The sequence below is a fragment of the Lissotriton vulgaris genome, chromosome 9 (genome assembly GCF_964263255.1).
Source record: "Lissotriton vulgaris chromosome 9, aLisVul1.2, whole genome shotgun sequence".
NCBI classification, from domain to species: Eukaryota; Metazoa; Chordata; class Amphibia; order Caudata; family Salamandridae; genus Lissotriton; species Lissotriton vulgaris.
Window position 1 is genome coordinate 26214066 of NC_141697.1, and position 20275 is coordinate 26234340.

Below are 20275 nucleotides of genomic sequence, written 5' to 3' on the forward strand. Positions count from 1 at the left end.
GTAGATGGGTTGATGCTCTTTAGTTACCAGGTAGATAGATGGGTTGATGCTCTTTAGTTACCAGGTAGATGGGTTGATGCTCTTTAGTCACCAGGCAGTTGGGGTGATGCTCCTTAGTTACCAGGTAGATGGGTTGATGTTTCTTAGTTACCAGGTAGATGGCGTGATGCTCCTTAGTTACCAGGTAGATGGGGTGATGTTCCTTAGTTACCAGGGAGATGGGTTGATGCTCCTTAGTTACCAGGTAGGGGGGGGGAAGACCAGTGAAAAGGGGTGCGTGGGGGGGGGGAGACCAGTGAAAAGGGTGCGTGGGGAGGGGTCTGTCACAGACAGACACCATTCAGGCAAACATCAATCACACGGACAATAAGGCACCCTCCCCAGGGTACCTCCTCCCCCTCCCTTCCCCCTCCCCCCCACCCTCACCCCTCAGATGTTGCGATGAAGGGAGCCTCATTCCGTCCCATGGATGGTTCCCCGGACAGAGCCCCGTGGGCGGCGCAGCGCCCTCTACGGGTCACCTCTCTCCCTCCCCGGCCTTGGCACAGGCCCAGCTCAGCCCAGCGAGAAATGAACCACGCGGATCCATCGTCTGCGTGCCAAGGCGGAGTCAAATAATGACATTACAGCGCCCTCCGAGCAGCGCTGCTGCAGGCCGACCCCCTGCCACCGTGTGTGAGGCTGGTGCAGCTGTACACTGCTCGGTGGCGCCGCTCTCCCACCGAGGGCCCCTGCCACCTCTGTACCAGTGGGCACCGCTCTCCCACCAAGGAGCCTGCCCCCTCTCTACCACCTCTGGGCCCACTCTGTACTGGTGAAACACACAGAGAGAGCAAATCAAACACTCTCCCACAGTCAAGAGATCTGGGTTAAATACTTTGTTCTTTAGCTCACTCCACCACCCCAGTTTGGACCCAGCCATATGCAAATCAGTCTTGGCCTTGTGCCTCATGGGAACAGTCCAGCCCGAACTGCCAGGCCAGGTCCTCCCTAGGCTTGGCAGTTCGGGCTGGACTGTTCCCATGAGGCACAGGGTCAGACTGATTTGCATATAGCCATGTCTGAACTGGGGTGGCAGAGTGGGTTAAAGAATGGTGATGGATTAAACCCAGATCTTTTGACTGAGTGTGAGTGTTTGATTGGTTCAGATGGTCCATCCATTACCACCTTCTTTTGTACCGCTTTTGGCCGCCATAAGTGTGGCAGGGTATGCTCAGACGTGAGTCCCTTGCTCACTTTGCCACTGGATTCAAGCAAGCCGCAGTCTTAGGAAGCTTGTTTCCGGTCCAGGGAAGGCATGGCTTGGCAGTTCGGGCTGGACTGTTCCCATGAGGCACAGGGTCAGACTGATTTGCATATAGCCATGTCTGAACTGGGGTGGCAGAGTGGGCTAAAGAACGGTGATGGATTAAACCCAGATCTTTTGACTGGGTGTGAGCGTTTGATTGGTTCAGATGCTCCGTCCATCACCACCCCCTTTTGTACCTCCCTAGACTGGAAACAAGCATCCTGGGACCAGTTTATGGCTAACAGCCCTCACCAGCCAGGCTAGCTTGAATCCCCCTGGATTCAAGCTATCCTGGCTGATGAGCCCAGGACCCACGTCTGGGCATACCCGGCCACTTAAGGCGAGAAAGCAAAAGACACACAGATGATGGACAGAATGCAAAACAAATCAAACATTCACCCCCAGTCAAAAGATCCGGGTTAAATCCATCATTCTTTTGCCCACCATGCCACCCCTGTTTAGACCTGGCCATATGCAAATCAGTCTTGACCCTGTGCCTCATGGGAACAGGCCAGACCAAACTGCCAGGCCAGGTCCTCCCTGGACCTCACGCATCTGAGACCCCCAAACAGAGAGTTATAACAAAAAAACAAAAAAAGAAAAGAAGAAAAAGAAGAAAATGAATAAAGAGATTGGAAATTGTAAAATATTTTGGATAAGAGACTTTGAATATTTGGTCCTGCAAAACCCATAGGGGATTCTCAGCAGTTTTATTGCTGTATGTTCACTATTTTGTGTCTTATTTGTCAGTAGTGTAAGGTCATAGGTTTGTGAGTGAGTGTTGAAGAGTGTATGATGGAATGAGTGGTATTAACTGATGGTGACTTTAAGGGGTTCTTGCTATAAAAAAGAGTTTTCGCACTACAAAGAGTGTGTCACATAGATCTATTGATATGAAATGTTCAAATGTTGATAATTATGACAAAATCCTTTTTTTTTAAAAAATGAATGTGTACCTAATACGATAAAAATTAAATTATTAAAAAAGTAAAAAATACGTTTTTTTTCTATATATTGCATCCTCCTTGAAATATTTTGTGATTCAATCGCCAGATTAAAATGTACAGGTCAGACTAGAGGTATCTTCATATTTACTGTTTGTTCTCCCCCCTCTGGACCTACAATTGCAATTGGGAGTACCCTTGATTTTCATTGCTCTCCTCCCTGGACCTCAAACAAGCATCCTGGGCACCGATCTCCCACCAAGGGACCCTGCCCTGCTGCACCACTGGACACCGCTCTCACATCCAGCGATCCCATGACCCAAGTCCCACTTGTAGAGTTTGCATCTTTAAGAGATTCTCCCCGCTTCCAGAGCATTGAACTCTGGGACACGAACCCTCAAATCACCTCCTGTGAACTGTGCAGGGAACAGGCTTTGTCATGAACCTCAGGGGCCTCAATCACGTGCAGCTGGCGTCGGGCTGTGCCCAAGGCTTCTTGTTGCGCTGCCCTATGCCAATGTAGAAGGGCAGGAAGGCAGTGTTTATGAAATACGGTGCATTCCTGTCCTTTCCTTGTGCTGACGCACAATTTGATGCCTAGCGCCAACGTAGGCACCCTCGCACCATGGGGCACGGGGGCCTCCGTTGCAGGCTGCATTGTTTTTTTGTGCAGAAAGGGGCGACTTCCTGCAGAAAAACAATCCCTTTCGAAGCCTTTTGCTCTTTCTATGTCTGCTGCAGATTGACCAGTTCATAAAAACATGTGTTAACCTATGTGTCACCCCAGCTTGAGGTATCCCCAAAAGAAGTCTATGGTCTTTCAACAAAAGGTCTTATGTCTGGAGCCAGCACCCAACCCTATCTCATAGTATTTACTAAAGAAAGCAACACTGTTCCTCTCAGAAAGCAAAATCAGAGCTACTGTTGAAGCCTTTGTACTAGACCATAAAAGACACACAATTGATGGACGGAATGCAGAACAGATCAAAACATTCACCCCCATTCAAGAGATCTGGGTTAAATCTATCAATATTTTGCTCACCATGCCACCCTAGTTTAGACCTGGCCATATGCAAATCAGTCTTGACCCTGTGCCTCATGGGAACAGTCCAGCCCGAACTGCCAAGCCAGGTCCACCCTGGCCCGCAATCAAGCATCCTAGGACCGGTTTCAGGGTATGTCACCCCTCATCAGCCAGGATAGCTTGAATCCAGTGGCACAGTGAGCAAGGGACGCACACCTGGGCATATCCTGCGCACTTAGTCAGAGAAGGCAAAAGACACACAATTGATGGACGGAATGCAGAACAGATCAAAACATTCACCCCCAGTAATGAGATCTGGGTTAAATCCATCATTCTTTTGCTCACCATGCCACCCCAGATGTGGGTCCCTTGCTCACTTTGCCACTGGATTAAAGCTAGCCTGGCTGACCCAGGATGCTTGTTTCCAGTCCAGGGAAGACATGTCTTGGCAGTTCGGGCTGAACTGTTCCTATGAGGCACAGGGTCAAGACTGATTTGCATATAGGAGTGTCTGAACTGGGGTGGCGAAATGAGCTAAGGAACGATGATGGATTCAACCCAGATCTGCGACTGGGGGGTGAGTATCTGATAAGTTTCAGCGCTCTGTCCATCATCTCCTTGTGCTTGCTTTGTTCGAAGTTGGCAGGGGATGCCCAGACGTGGATCCCTTGCTCACTTTGCACCTGGATTCAAGCAAGCCTGGCTGATGAGGACTGTTAGCCCGAAACCGGTCTAGGATGCTTGTTTCCAGTCCAGGGAAGACATGGCTTGGCAGTTCGAGCTGGACTGTTCCCATGAGGCACAGGGTCAAGACTGATTTCATATAGCTGTGTCTGAACTGCAGTGGCAAAGTGCTAAAGAACGATGATGGATTTAGCCCAAATTTGCGACTGTGGGTGAGTGTCTGATACGTTTCAGTGCTCTGTCCATCATCTCCTTGTTTTTGCTTTGTACTAGATTGTGGCAGCACGCTACTCCGTGGCCTCCTTCCTCTGCAGTGGTCCCTGTCGAGAGCATCGCACATGCCGCAGCACCTCTCATCAAGGCTCTGATGAAATAGAACCACACCACCCCCTCCACTGATGAAACTCACTGGCCACCTTTACCAGTACTGACCCGCATCATGACCATCTCCATCGTTTTACCGACTACGCTGTCGATTGGCGCGGTGCTACTTTTGGACATAGAAGAACTCTCTTTAGATTCAGTCACAGAGATATAGAGTGCCGGTAACACTACAAAACAACAATCAAGTCCCTAGACAAGAAATCCAACGACTTGAGGACCAAGAATATTCCGGACAGCTTGGAATCTGTCACATGTCTGCGCCTCTGGGTGTCAGCCCTTGGATTATCTTTTGCCAAAAATAAACGTGACTATCTCCAAAATCGTTCATTCCATCACAGGGACCTCAAGTCTACATGAGTCTTCTCAAGGGGTCACCATCACAATATATGTTGTCCTGAAGAAGGTCTTACGAGTCAACAACACAAGACCGAAACGTCGACTGTAAAGTTCATCTCATCTCTGGTTATTAACAACACATTTGACACTTACTAAAATAAGTAGTCTTATGCTATGAATTTGTTTTTGATCATACTTATATTCGGATGTTCAATAGGACAATTAATTTACTCCTTTGACATTTGAAGTTTTGATTGAATCTGTGATCTATTTTGTACCCTTCAAATTTTAATTTTGCATTTATAAAAGAATCTTTTTCATAAAAGATTACCCTTGTTGCTATATTTTTTCATGTGATTGTTCACTGTCTATCTCACTAAAAAAGTGTTTTGAGATCAATCAAGTACAGACCCCGATGCGGTTAAGTCAGAAGAACTCACCATTCATTGGTTCTAATCTGACCTCTGTTAATCATTGTTCTATTTGAAATAAATTCCCTTGCTGGTATCTGTTACTTAGCATCTCCATCAGCAGCAGCATCCCCGCCGATGTGTGGACCAGCTCCCCATCTGCCCGTGGTTGACACGCCCGCAGCCAGGATATGATCAGATGGAAGCAAAGAGGTGCAACAGAACGAACAAGACAACAGGTCTTCTCCGACTGTGCGGGATGCACCGAGGATCAGGAACAACATCTCCAAATACATCCGGGACCCAAAATGCTGACCCAATATTGGAGGTGGGCTGTAAACTCCGCTCCGCTGGCAGAGTGTCCTGAGTTTTGCCCATTCTGCTTGGAGAGTTGAGTTCGGCAAAAACTCTGCCAATCACCGTATGGCAGAGTTGTTCCTCACTCACAGCTTGCCAACATTAAGTTGGTGAGTATGAGGAAGATAAAATGAGCACTGGCCCAACTCCTGGCAAGAAATCTCAACGTGGGCTGTCACAGCAGGTCGCTGTCGCTCGCGTTGAGAAACTTGCGGCTCGCATTGAAAAAGCTGCTTCTTGTGTAGAATATCTACTCAAGCGGCAGAAAGAAGCAGCGCCCTCTGGCGCGCCACATGGTGCCATTCAGACTGATTTTACAGGATGGGACAAGCTCCCGGTGCAAAAGAATTTGCGTAGACCGGAATTCCACCGCTGACGGAACTCCACAGACTCTCGCTGGGTGTTAGGTATCTCCGCAGAGTAAAACTCCGCTAGTTCCGCCCACCCCTAGCGCGGGAGGAGCTGAAGATGCTCATCTTTAAAGAGCACAATATCAAGACTCAGTAACAGTCCACCTCACTCTCAAAAGCCGTCCAGTCACTTAATGACTGCGCCTTCACCTTTGACCCTGCAAAGCGCTCCACAGGCTTTGAGCCAGGTACTCGCTATAGAATATAACATAAGTACATACTAACTTGTTTGTGGCAAATGCTCGGATAACACCCAATCATTCAAAATCGCATCTCTCCCAAAGGGCTTTCATAGGCAAAGCTAATGTTAGCACTAACCCTGGTCGAAGTACTACGCTATGCTCGCGTAGTTTGCGAAGTTTGTGCTACTTCATACTTCGCAAATTGCACGTAGCACAGTGCAAACACGCGTAGCGTAGTTGTCATTTTTTGCTTGCTCGCGGTCCTCAATGTCAAGTTGGCGAGCGAGCAAAATGACATCCTGGCTAGACTTTTTCCTCGTTCGCGATCAGCAACATCAAGTTGATGTTGCCGATCGCGAGCGTGGAAAATAAACCTCCCGGTGAGATTCTCAACGCGGGAAGGGCAGGTTTCTCATTGCGAGTAGTCGCGTATACTCACGAATGCTCGCGATGAGAAACTACCAGTCCGCATTGAGAAAGCTGCTGCTCAAGTAGAAATCTACTCGAGCGGCATAAAACGATCACTTGCACTGTGCGAGATGCGGTTTGCACTGATTGCACAGTGCGGACAAACATCCGGCACTGTGCAATCAGTACGAACAGCATTTTGCACAGTGCACTACACAGTTCGCGTACCTATGTGTAGCGCGCAAAGTGCACTTCACGTAGCTACGCATAGCACTACTATACGAACTACGCCCAGGGTTAGTTAGCACCTAGACTCGCCCTGGCCAAAGTAGCAGGCGCTGTAAGTGTGTGTTTTAATATACTCACATAGTATTTGCTGGCACATAAATTCATCCCAGTGGAAGGAGTAAATGAAGTGACGTCATGAACAGTTGGACTCCTCCTCCTGGGAATCCCCTTGACATCAGCAGCAGTCCCCATTAAAGTCCCTATCCCCCAAGGCGCCTTCCTTTCATCCATCCGCGCCGGAGTCCATATTTAAAATGGAGATGCCGTTCCCGGAGGAGGCAGCGCCCACCCCGGGGTCGCCTCGGCCACCATTCCTATGTGGTTTTAGAATAAATCCTATTAAGGCCCGCTCATCCGTGACAGTCAGTGTACATCAATCTGGCGGGAGCGGCCCGGGGCACACGCTCTTTACTTACATATTTCTTTGTGTGTCTTGTGCAAAGTGTAATGATGAAAGGCGGGCACCAGACGAGGCCCGACGAGGGAGAGACAAGTGGCGGAGCTGGAGCGTGGCGTTGATCGCGCAACCTGGGAGGGAGGGAGGGAGGGCGGGCCTGGGGAGGGGGGGGGGTGTTCACATACCCTTCCACAGAGGGGAGGGGTGGTCACATACCCCCCCACGGAGGGGAGGGGTGTTCACATACCCCCTCCCCCCCACGGAGGGGAGGGGTGTTCACCCCCCTGCCCCCACAGAGGGGAGGGGTGTTCCCAAACCCCCCCCCACAGAGGGGAGGGTTGTTCACATACCCTTCCAGAGAGGCGGTGAGCCGGGTATTCACATATATTTTCGAACCTAGACTGCATCCATTCACTCTTACACCAAATACAGGGTTTCTGTTTCTAGCGGGCTCAATGTCCCACAGCCTGGGGCTGCTCTGCACCCCTCGAGTCCCTGAAAAAGCCACCCAGGACAGTATAAACCACACATCACCATTGCATGAGTGAATTGTGCCGGCTGAGTACACTCACGACAGCTTCGTAACATAAGACTCATCCGCCCCACCCCCAACCACCGCACCCAATGGCTTCAGACCCCAGCAGACCTTACACAATTGGACCACCTTCACCCCTGACAACAACCTCAGGATCATGAAGAGCATCCACTCCGGAGCCCCCACGGATCCCCGCCTTCACCAGATCTTAAACAGAGCCGACACCTCTATCACACCCATACTCTGCTGCACCCTCAACTGCTCCATTGAGTCCGCAACTTTCCCGGAAGACTGGAAGCACATCGAGATCAACCCCTTGCTAAAGGAACCTCCTGCTGACCCCACGAACCTAATGAACTACAGAGCCATCTCTCTCTGCTGCCCTTCCCAGCTAAAGTCATAGAGAAAGCCATCAATGCCCAACTCGCCCAGTTTGTCGAAACAGACAACATCATGGACCTCTCCCAATCGGGCTTCAGTTGCAACAACAGCACTCAGGCCGCTCTCCTCGCCACTACAGACAACATCGGCACCCTCCTCCACCGAGGCCTGAATGCAGCCCTCGTTGCCCTAAACCTCTCGGCTGCCTTTCACATCGTCTCCCACCACACCATCTGCGCAAGACGCCACAACACCACAATCCGCAACAAAGTCCTCAAATGGATCCACTCCTTTCTCACCGGCCGAACGCAGGAAGTCAGACTTCCACTGTTCAAATCATAACCCACAGAGATTGGCTGAGGAGTGCCTCAGGGTTCCTCCCTGAGCCCCACTTTCTTCAATATCTGCAAGGCCCCACTTGCAGCCATTGTCAGAAGCCACAGACTTAACATCGCCTTCTACGATGGCCAGCTGATTCTCTCCCTCGCAGACAAACCCACAGCCACCAAGAGCAACATCCACGATGGGATGAAGGCAGTCGCCTCCTGGATGAAGGAAAGCGGCCTTAAGCTAAACTCAGAGAAGACCAAAGTCCTCATCCTGGGCTACTCCCCCTCCGCATGGGATGACTCTTGATGGCCTGCAGCACTTGGATTCCCGCCCAAAGCCACGGTCCACGCACAACACCTCGGCACCGTCCTGGACTCCTCGCGATCAATGAACCACCAAATCGACGCTGTCTCATCCTCCTGCTTCCACACACTTTTCCTCCTTCGTAAGATCTTCAAGTGGATCCTCACAGAGTCCAGAAAAACAGTCACCCAGGTGCTCGTCAGCAGCAAACTCGACTGCGGCAATGCACTCTATGCCGGCACCACTCAGAAACTAAAACTAAAAATGACAGACTGTCCAGAACGCCTCTGCTAGGCTCATGCTGAACATCACACAACGCAACCAAATCACCGGCCACCTGAGACCTTCATTGGCTACCGGTCAACAAGAGAGTCACATTCAAGCTTCTCACGCACACCTTGAAAGCCCTCTACAATACCAGACCGGCATGCCTCAACCACGGCCTCTCCTGCTACTCTCATATCAGACATCTCCGCTCCGCCCAACTGGCCCTGGCCACCACCCCACAGATCCGTAAAACCACAGCTGGAGCAAGATTCTCCTCCTACCTCGCTGCAAAGACCTGGAACTCCCTGCCGCTGCACCCCAGGCAATCACCATCACCGCCACAATTCAGGAAGGACCTCGAGACCCGGCTCTTCGACCGAACCCCAGCCCCACCCAGCACCTCGAGATCCTCACGGGTGAGTGTTGGCTCTTTACAAGATCCGGATTGTTTGTATTGCATTCTTTCTCAATCCCTCACAAATACTCTCCCACTCACAAATATACAGAAAAACTTCACAGAATGTTTTGTTTTACTTACTTTTCTTCCTTTGGTGGCTCCACGAGAGCAGCAAAGCAGCCATTTCAATGCTGGACTTATAAAAACCAGCCAGCTATGATTCCTAACTAGGAGCTGAATTTATTTATTTTTGTATTTTACAGAGTTTTATATAGCGCAAACTTGACCCAAATCGGGTATCAGAGCGCTTTACATAGCACCAGTTGCATTACATGAGGACACATTCATTTTTGTTAGGCACGGGGAGATTGAGCGATTTGCCAAGAATCACAGGATGTTCAGAGTCATTGCCGAGACTCAAACTCGGTTCCCCAGATTTGAGGTCGACTGCCCTAGCGGTTAGGCCAACCCCTCTCCCCTAACAGAGCAGCAGGGACAGGTTTAAGAGGAAGACCCACCTCAAACCCTCTCCCATGCTCTTGATAGGACTGGACACACAGTCCTGTCAGAATGTGGGACAGCGCAGGAGGTTCTGCCCCTGCTGCTCTGCGTGGCTTCTCATGGGCCTCAGGGATACACTGATGTGCACCCTGACAGTCACATTTTAGCAGATTTATTGTGCTGCCTGAGGCATGTGCAGAGTGTCAGCTAAATGAAAAGGACTGTGCCAGCATGAGGGAGTCGCAGTTGAAGTACACACCTCACACGCGCAATCCAGACATCCATCTATGGAGTGCTGTGTTTGTAAACAGCACTCTGTTGCTCGATCATCCTCCACCCCAAGCCCCTCCCCCTCTTTCTCCTCCTCTCATCAGCAGCAGCCTGGTGGAGAGGCTGAGAGGCCTGACCTGCACAATGCAGAGTTCATTCAAACACAAACATTGTGCATGAAGGAACACTGCTAAATTATTACAAGAGTATTAGTTTAATTTAGCAGTGGCTCCTTGGGCTCATGGTGGTAGGGCTGTGCCCTAGAGCCCCTGAAAAGGAGCCGCCCCTGGCTAAGTTTGGTGAACATAAAAGGCAGACTTCCTTTATTTCACCAGCAGTTCATTGCTACTTCTGCATCTCACTAGAAGGGGAAGGGTCTGTTATCCGCCCTGCCACCCCTGCGTCTTTTACCCCTTTTCTGTTACATCTCCAATTCTGAAATAAACACTCTTTGTTCTTACAGTCTTGGAAAAGTCCTCTGTGGCGATACACATTTTTATTTATTTATTTATTTATTTTTAGACGTTTTTATATAGCTCAGACTTTACCCTTAGTGTCAGAGCGCTTCACAACAGGAACAGTAACGTTAAATGAGGGTAAAATTACAAGTGGGCATGATACAAAAGCAAAGGTTACGTTACATGAAGCAAACGTGACAACTGTGCATGTAACAAAAGCTAACAAAATACAAGAAGAGGTAGCAAACGATACGCTACAAGAGGAAAAAGTGACAAGCGTGCATGTTCCATAAGCATACAAGAAACAAGTAGAGGTATAATACTGCAATAAGTGGCAGACACTGGAAACCCAAGAACACACTGGGAAGGCATTTCTACAGGCATGGAGTACAGAATTTCCTATAGTGAAAGAACTTCCTTGAGGAAATAGAGAGGGTGTGGATTAGATTTGGAAGTGTCTTTGAAGAAGGAGAACTTTGAGGTTAGTTTTGAAGGACCGGGAAGATGTGGTGCTCCGGAGCTGAGGCGGAAGTGAGTTAGAGATTCTCACCGCGTTGCCTGAACAGGATTGGACCATCGATCCTTCCTTTTTGAAAGTGGGAGTTTCAAGCAATAACTTTTCCACATTACGTGAAGGTCTAGAGCCTCCTGAGAGTTTCAGTTTATTCGCCAGGTAGCGAGGAGAGGAGGAGTGCAAGGCTTTGTGGGTGATACAGGCAGTCTTGGAGATAAATCGCGCCTCGATGGGAAGCCAACGGAGGGAAGATAAAATGGGTGTGAAGTGGTCGCTTCTTTTGGCCCCATAAATGAAACGAGCTGCTGAATGGAGAACAGATTTAAGGGGGGAAACGTGGGATTTGGGGAGGCCAGTAAGAAGAGAATTACAGAAGTCCAATCTAGAGCGAACCAGCGATTGGACTACGGTTTTTAGGCCTTGCTCGGGGAAGAAGCGTTGAATCCCCCAAAGAAGGCGCAGTTGGTTTCAAGCAGACTTTGCAATGGAGTTGATGTGGGAGAGTAGATTGAGTTTTTTTGTCGAGTATGACACCCAGGGATTTTGCGCTGTTGACAATGATGGGTTTATTGTTAAGTAGATTCATCTGATCCATCCATGATTGAACCGGGAGAGAAGGAAGTAAGGAGGAGAGGAGGAGGAATTCAGTTTTGGCGGGATTTAGAATCAGTTGATGAGTTGAAATCCAGTTTTGAATGGAGTCGAGGGTAGAGCTTAGGACGGAGAGATCGTGAGTGGAGGCAACCTTGAGGTAGATTTGAGTGTCGTCTGCGTAGAGGTGATAGTGGATCCCAGATTTACTTAGGAGATTTCCCAATTGTTCTAAATGGAGATTGAACAATGTGGGTACAAGTATAGACCCTTGACCCATTGCCAGAGGAGATGAAAGACTGTTCGCTATTTTGATCATTTGGGATCTGCCAGAAAGGAAGGATGCAAACCATTTAAGCACAGTGCCCTCCATGCCCATTCTCTGTTGAAGAATATTGAGGAGGGTGTTGTGATTGATAGTGTCAAAGGCTGCAGAAAGGTCAAGGAGAATTAGAAGACAGAACCCCCCCCAAATTGAATATCCGCAGCGCGTCATCGATCACTTGCAGTAGGGCTGTTTCAGTGCTGCAGTTTTGAATGAAGTCAAACTGGAAATTGTCAAGAAGGTCATTGTCCTTGATATGACGAGAGAGTTGTTTCGCTACACATCTTTCTGTGATTTTCGCAAGAAAAGGAAGGTTAGTGATGGGGCGGAAGTTGTTGAGGTCATTCGCACCAGCGGTGGGTTTTTTAAGAAGAGGGGTGACCTGCCCAGTTTTTAAGGAAACAGGAAGAGAGCTTTGACAGTGTGAGAGGTTAACCAGAGTGGTCCAATAGGAAAGGGAATGGGTATAGAAGTCGATGGCAATGGAACTAGGGATGGGGTCAAGAGAATGGTTGGAGGGCTTTGTTTAGAGGAAGCATTTGAGGAGGCCATCTTCAGAGATGGGGTCGAAGTTCTGCCAAATGGCTATGGATTTGCTCTCCTCTGGAGGGGTAGGATGAATGACCAGATCCACAAGTGATTTTACTTTTTCGTCAAAGAATATAGTGCATTCCGCTGCTTTCTTTGTAGAATCTTCCAACTTGGAGGTTGGGGGAGAGCAGTTAGTATTCTTGATGAGATCGAATAGTTTTTTGGGTCTATTTTTGGCTGAGTCGAGGAGGGTTCTGAAGTGCGATGCTTTTTCAAGGAAGATGTGCATGTGGTATTTGGATTCTGATGAACGAACCGTGGCCAAATTATCGGTGGAGGGCGATTGCCTCCATTGTTTCTCCAGGAGTCTTATGTGATTCCTTTCTTTATAGAGCGATTTGTTGAACCAAGGTGCCGAGGGAGTGGGCCTTTTTTTTTCTTTGGAGAGGAACAACGTTATTGATTTCGACTGCAAGGACTGTGAGGCATTGGGAGGTGAGTTTGTTAACATCCAGGTTCGGGTCTAGCCTTGGAAGTGATAGCAAAGCCGAATCACAGAGGTTACAGAGGTCAATATTTTTAGTGTTACGGAACCAGGAAGTAGTCCTCTTAGGTTGGCCGAGAGTTATACAATGTGATAGGTGAAGAGAGAAACACATGTCAGCTGTGCCAGACGAAAAATGGACAACGACCCGAAAACCACAACCACACATAGCACCATATATAAGATATGTTCATGTCTGAGAAACAGCCTTTTATTTGTTTAACGTACCACACAGGAGTAAAAATTGTTGATCTATTAACACAACTTGAATACTTCTTAAATCCCGTCTGCTTTGTGAGTGTGCTCCAGACAGCCCACTTTAATACATCAGTATTAGACCATATTGTGGCTGTTTTTTTCACCATAAACCTGTGATAATAATTCCATTATTATCCCCTCACAAGATGGCGCTGCGGCCAGAAAGACTTGCTTGCTTATTTTACATGACGAGCACAAATATTTGGGGAAGGAAAGAGCTGATTATGCCATCTTAAACAAGAACTGGCAAAGACAATAGTTCTGGGTTGAATGCGTAATTGCGTGCAGCGTAAGTACATTAGAGTCAGTCGGTGAAATGAAAAGGCAAACTGTACTGGAGGCTTCCTTGCCTTTGGTACAGTCTGTTTTTTATTTGTATTTAAAATAAAGGTCGGCTAGCAAGAAAGCCTTCATTACAGTTCATCATGAGATTCTATAACATAGGTAGAAAGGAAGGAAGGACTATAATGAGAGCTCCCTTGCCTTCAGACCTTCCTAGGCATAGAAACAAAAAGAGGACTGAAGTGAAAGAAAGGAAGCCTTCAGTATATCCGCTTTTGTTTCTAACAAAAAAAAATAACAAATGAAAAAAAACTCCACAGGGAACTACTTAGTAGCTTCTAATGTCGGGAGAAGCAGACACAGCAAGGAGTGAAGGAGGAGGGACGAATGTTAGAGGGAGTGGGGGAACCTAAGATGGTGTCAAGGTGGAGAGGTGGGTTCACAGGTGTACAGACAGTCAGACACAAGGAAAGGTGGGAGTCAGAACCACAAGAGGGCCTTGCAGTGTTGACAAGAAGTAGATAGGAAGGTGGAAGGGGCGAGGAGTGTGACAGGGGGAGGCTCTCGGATCAAGAAGCACACAGAGGGTGGAGGGAATAGACCGAGAGACCGTCAGGAGAGAATCTGCAGGACAGATAGATAAAGCGAGACGTGAAGTGCTCTCACGCAGTTCAATGCAAGTGCTCGAGTGGAGGTGAAGGTATACATCCAACCAATAGCATTAGGTGAGAGACGAGGACACCACTGAGCTGAGCCAAGATATGATTGGCAAAGTGCACAGCCAATGGCAGAAAGAGCCTGGTTGAAGTAAGCCAATGGCTGAAAGAGGTTGGTTGAAGGAAGCCAATGGCTGAAATAGGCTGGCTGAAGTAAGCCAATGGCTGAAAGAGCCTGGTTGAAGTAAGCCAATGGCTGAAAGAGGTTGGTTGAAGTAAGCCAATGGCTGAAATAGGCTGGCTGAAGTAAGCCAATGGCTGAAAGAGCCTGGTTGAAGAGAGGTTGGTTGAAGTAAGCCAATGGCTGAAATAGGCTGGCTGAAGTAAGCCAATGGCTGAAATAGGCTGGCTGAAGTAAGCCAATGGCTGAAAGAGGCTGGCTGAAGTAAGCCAATGGCTGAAAGAGGCTGGCTGAAGTAAGCCAATGGCTGAAAGAGGCTGGTTGAAGTAAGCAAATGGCTGAAAGAGGCTGGCCGAACTAAGCCAATGGCTGAAAGAGGCTGGTTGAAGTAAGCCAATGGTTGAAAGCAGCAGATCCAGAGCCCACTATATGTATATTGTTAGCACTAAGTCCATTGAAGGCTGCACCATCGAAGCTCAGACCTACAAAGGGTAGGAGCAGCATTGCGTTACTTGAGCCAACGGTTAGCTTGTGAAAGTGAACAGTAGACATGACTTCCACACTCGTTTTCAGACACAGATGTCTGATATCCTGGAAGTACTTTGAGAATATCAGGGTGTATTAACTGCACTTGTGAATAAGACACATGATATGAATGTTTAACAGTTGTCTAGGTAAGTGTATCTGAAGTTTGGGAAAGAAAGGCTGATGCTTTAGTTCACTGCAGTGATTGGCAGATGGAAGCTGCCAGACCAGTAACGAGCGACCTCATTGGTGCGTGGTGAATCCTGAGGTTCTCAATGGCACGGATGATCACAGTGGGGCCGATTCACAGAACTAATCCGAGATAAAATCCTGAATTTACTACTTTTAGTATTCACAGAAGGCATTTAGTAGCAGTAAAGTTAGGACTCTGAACTTTACTACTACTAAAGGCCTTTTGTGAATGCTGAAAGTCGTAAAGTTAGGATTGTGTCTCAGTTTAGAAGTAGTAAAGTTAGGAGTCCTAACTAGTACTACTAAATGCCTCTGTGAATACCAAAAGTATAAGTTTAGGATTTTGTCTCAGATTAGTTCTGTGAATCGTCCCCAGTGACTCAATCAGACGGCCCTCCCCAGAGTCCAGCCATGGGTCTCCATCTTGAGGTAGGCCTCCTTCCACGCCCTGAAACTCCTTGTGGCAACAAATCAGTCAAGCTCCTGGTGCACCCCAACTTCTCGAGAACTAGAAGAGCAGCGACAGAAACTCAAGCACCTACCCCGAGGAGGTCCCACTTCTCCCGGATCAGGTCCACCCTCCGCAGGACATCTCCGGGCAGCGGAGGGCCGCTGCGACTCAGCGCCGCCACCTTCCCCAGCAGCTCGCGGATCTTCGGTTCGCGGATGGTCATCTCCACGCTGTACCTCTGGAAGAAGGCGAGAAAGAGATGGGGTGTGAGGTTTACATCTGGAGGAAGGAGGTCATTGGATCCTTAATCAGAAACAGAACCACCCAATATACATTTGCGCCCACTTACACCTCGTGGTCAATGCACATCTGTAGCGTGTGCCCCTGGGACAGCGGTAACACAAGAACCCCACACAAAAATCAAGGTGAAGTGACCCCAAAACAGCCAGGAGGTTGTGTGCAGTCAGACAAGGGCGGCCCCCCTGCACCCCCTCTCAGACGGCCCCGCATCAAGAGAGGGGCAGGAAACTGCCAAGTGGGGCATTTACCAAACCCAGCTCAAGTCTATACAGACATTAATTACCAGTTTAAACCACCCCTGGCTGTGGACTCATGCACACAGCACCAGCACACACCCAGGACAAAGGACTGGGCAGGAAACCGGATCCAGCGCAAGAAAAGCTGCAGGGAGGGACAGGACTGCTTCCGGTTCACTCAACCCCAGCCCCACTTCATTGCCGGACTCTGTACTTCGGAGCTAGCCCAGGAGGCGCACTTTGCATGCACGATCCCTCTGTCTCTGAACCCTCAGGGCTTGTAGCAGGGTTGGGGCCCACCCAGACTCCAGCTAATTCCGGTCACGTGACACACCTAGAAAGATGGGCTCGGACATCAGAGGAAGGGCAGCCACACAGCCTGTTCACCGGCACGTAAGCAAACCTCACACCAGAGCGGGCACACCGCAGCTCCCCGGTGGCACGGTTAGGCTGTGGAGGGCCACGCGTTGGCTGTCAGGAGGGCAGTGCTTAATTTGTATTAAAAAAAAAAATAAGTCCCAGGACCTTAGTCAGGAGGTCACCTCAGCTTGCACCACACATAACCCCTGCCAGCGCTGCCAGTGACAGCACCAACACAACTACTAACCATCAGACACCACAAGTGTGACAATGCAGACTATTCCAGCCCCCCAAAGCTATAAGAATGGCTTGGGTGGCAGGTATTAGTAATTTGTAATATATATTGCATTAATAAACAACTGTTGCTGTTCTCATCTGTAAATTAGACAAATACCACCACCATGTGGCTGACTGCCATAAGTGCTGGTGTTGACAATTTAAATGTCAGTGTTGAGCATCAGGAACCACCGGCTGAAATTAAGCACTGTAGGAGAGGGGCACGTGGGTCTGCTGAGGGACACGCCGGGGATATGGAGAGATGTTCACGCTGGTGAGTGTTCCTATTTGTGAACTGATTCCACTGGAAGGAGCACACTGGGGGACAACGCTGGGGCTGTGGAGAGATGCGCTGGAGATGTGGAGGGAGCGACAACAGGGCTGTGGAGAGACACTAAAGCTGTGGAGGAAGAGGAAGACGCTGTAGGGAAATGCTGGGACTGTGGAGAGACACTAGAGGTGTGGAGGAAGAGGAAGACGCTGGAGGGAAATGCTGGGACTGTGGAGAGATACGTTGGAGATGTGGATGGAGGTAGACGCAGGGGGCGGGGCTACGGAGAGATGTTCTTTTCAGTGACTGTTCTTATAAAATGAATTGGTTCCACAGGAAAGAAAAACAAAGTCAATCTACAAAGTCCAGAAATTCACATTTGTCAAAGAATCCGTTATCTTTCCGGGTGCCTAAAAGACATTGGATGTTTGACCCTCATCTCTACAACAGTAGTACAACCAACCAAGCTGCTTTCGAAAGCACTACCAGGTTACAAGGACATTTGTGCGACCCCTGAACACTCACCAGTCCCTTGCACAAACTCACAGGAAAACATTTAGGTCCAAAGCGCAATCCACCTTGTGTGATGGTGAAATGACCCGGGATCAATCAATCAATCACGGCATTTGTATAGCGCGCTACTCACCCGGGAGGGTCTCAAGGCGCTGGGGGAGGGGTAGGTTACTGCTCGAACAGCCAGGTCTTGAGCTGCTTCCTGAAGGAGACATGGTCTTGGTTCGCCGAAGGTGGGTGGGGAGGGAGTTCCAAGTCTTGGCTGCCAGGTAGGACAAGGATCTTCCTCCGGCGGTGGCTCTGCTGATGCGTGGTACGGTAACGAGTGCGTGGCTGGTCGATCGTAGCTGGCGGGTGGGCGTGTAGAAGGTCATGCAGTCGTTGAGGTACTTGGGGCCCAGGTTGTGGAGAGCCTTGTGTGCGTGGGTGAGGAGTCTGAACGTGATTCTCTTGCTGACGGGGAGCCAGTGCAGGTCTCTCAGGAGTCCGGTGATGTGGATGTGTCAGGGATGTCGAGGATGAGTCGTGCGGAGGCGTTCTGGATACGTTGGAGTCTTTTTTGAAGTTTGGCTGTGGTTCCGGCGTAGAGGGTGTTCCTGTAGTCTAGTCGGCTGGTGACGAGTGCCTGGGTGACGGTCTTCCTGGTTTCCGTGGGGATCCATCTGAAGATCTTGCAGAGCATGCGCGGGGTGTTGAAGCAGGAGGATGAGACGGCGTTGACTTGTCTGGTCATTGACAGGGAGGAGTCCAGGATGAAGCCCAGGTTTCGTGCGTGTTCCGTTGGTTTGGAAGCGGTGCCCAGGGCCGGGGGCCACCAGGAGTCGTCCCAGGTGGAGGGTGATGATCCCAGGATGAGGACTTCCGTCTTGTCTGAGTTCAGTTTAAGGCGGCTGTTTCTCATCCAGTCGGCGATGTCTTTCATCCCTTCATGTAGGTTGGCTCTGGCGGTGGTGGGGTCGTTGGTGAGGGAGAGGATGAGTTGGGTGTCGTCGGCGTAGGAGATGATGTTGAGGTTGTGCTGGCGCGCGGTGGGAGCGAGGGGGCTCATGTAGACGTTGAAGAGGGTTGGGCCGAGTGAAGATCCTTGTGGTACGCCGCAGATGACTTCGGTGGCCTCGGATCTGAACGGAGGGAGGCGGACTATCTGGGTTCTTCCAGTGAGGAACGAGATGATCCACTCCAGCGCTTTCTCTCGTATTTCGACGTTGCTGAGGCGCTTCACTAGGGTGCGGTGGCAGATGGTGTCGAATGCTGCAGAGAGGTCCAGGAGGATGAGGGCCGCTGTTTCCCCATTGTCGATCAGGGTTCTGATGTCGTCGGTGGCGGCAATGAGGGCGGTCTCGTGCTGTGGTTGGCCCGAAACCCGGACTGCGAGGGGTCGAGGGATCCGTTAGTCTCGAGGAAGGCGGCAAGCTGTTTGTTGACGGTCTTCTCGATTACTTTGGCCGGAAAAGGAAGGAGTGAGATCGGACGGTAGTTCTTGAGGCCGGTGAGGTCCGCCATTGGTTTCTTCAGGAGGGCGGTCAGCTCGGCATGCTTCCAGCTCTCCGGGAAGGTGGCGGTGTGGAGGGAGGAGTTGATCGTGTCTCTGAGATGGGGTGCGATGGTGGCATCGGCTTTGTTGAAGACGTGGTGTGGGCACGGGTCGATTGGTGATCCGGAGTGGATGGAGTTCATCGTGCGGTGGTGTCTTCGGTGCTGATCGGGGTCCAGTTGCAGAGGGTGGTGGTGGCGGGCGCTGGTTCGGTGGTAGGGTGCGTGGTCTGTGCGTCGAAGCTGTTGTGTATGTCGGCGATCTTGCGGGGGAAGAACGAGGCGAGTGAGTTGCAGAGGTCTTGCGAGGGAGTGATGTTGTTGTTTCCGGCGCTGGGGTTGGAGAACTCTTTGACGATGCTGAAGAGTTCCTTGCTGTCGTGGATGTTGTTGTCCAGTCGTTCTTTGAGTGCCGTCTTCTTGGTGGCACGGATCAGCTGATGGTGTTTGCGGATGGCGTGCTTGAGGGCGGTCCTGTTGTCTGTGGTGTGGTCGAGCCGCCAGGCTTTCTCGAGGGTGCGGCAGTTCTTCTTGGATTCCTTAAGCTCGTCGGTGAACCAGGGGGTTTTCTTGCTGCCGGGTCTGCTGGGAGGGTTCTTTAGTGGTGCGAGGTCATAGGCGCAGGCGGTCAGCCACTTGGTGAGGTTGCTGGCTGCTTCGTTGGGGTCCGTTGTGCTGGTCGGAGTATTCTGGCTGAGGGAGGCGGTGAGCTGCTCGGAGGTGATCTTGCTCCAGCTTCGGCGGGGGACCTGTTGCGGGTGGTAGCGGGTCGTAGTTCTTCTGAAGCTGAAGTGGATGCAGCTGTGGTCGGTCCAGTGGAGTCCGGTGGCGTGAACAATGCAGTGCCATGCTCCCCCTCTTTCTGCAGTGCTAGGTTTACCTCTGTTCCTGCAGTGCCAGGTTAACACATGTTCTTGTAGTGCCAAATTTACCCCTGTTTCTGCAATGCCGGGTTTACGCCTGCTTCTATAGCCAGGTTCACCAGTTTCGGCAGTGCCAGGTTCACCCCTGCTTTTGCAGTGACAGGTTCACCACTGTTTCTGCAGTACCAAGTTCACCACTTTTTTCGCAGTGACAGGTTCACCACTTTTTTCACAGTGACAGGTTCACCACTGTTTTCGCAGTGGCAGGTCCACCACTGTTTCTGCAGTGCCAGGTTCACCACAGTTTTTACAGTGCCAG

General features: G+C 50.0%; 1 protein-coding gene across 1 annotated transcript in view; it reads right to left on the reverse strand.

Annotated features, from left to right (window-relative positions):
- AKAP6 (A-kinase anchoring protein 6) overlaps positions 1 to 20275 on the reverse strand; it is a 593433-nt gene that overhangs the window by 35294 nt on the left and 537864 nt on the right. The window contains exon 9 of the mRNA XM_086936952.1: positions 15696 to 15842. Within this exon, the coding sequence (XP_086793078.1) occupies positions 15696 to 15842 (147 nt within the window). The remainder of the gene's footprint in view (positions 1 to 15695; positions 15843 to 20275) is intronic.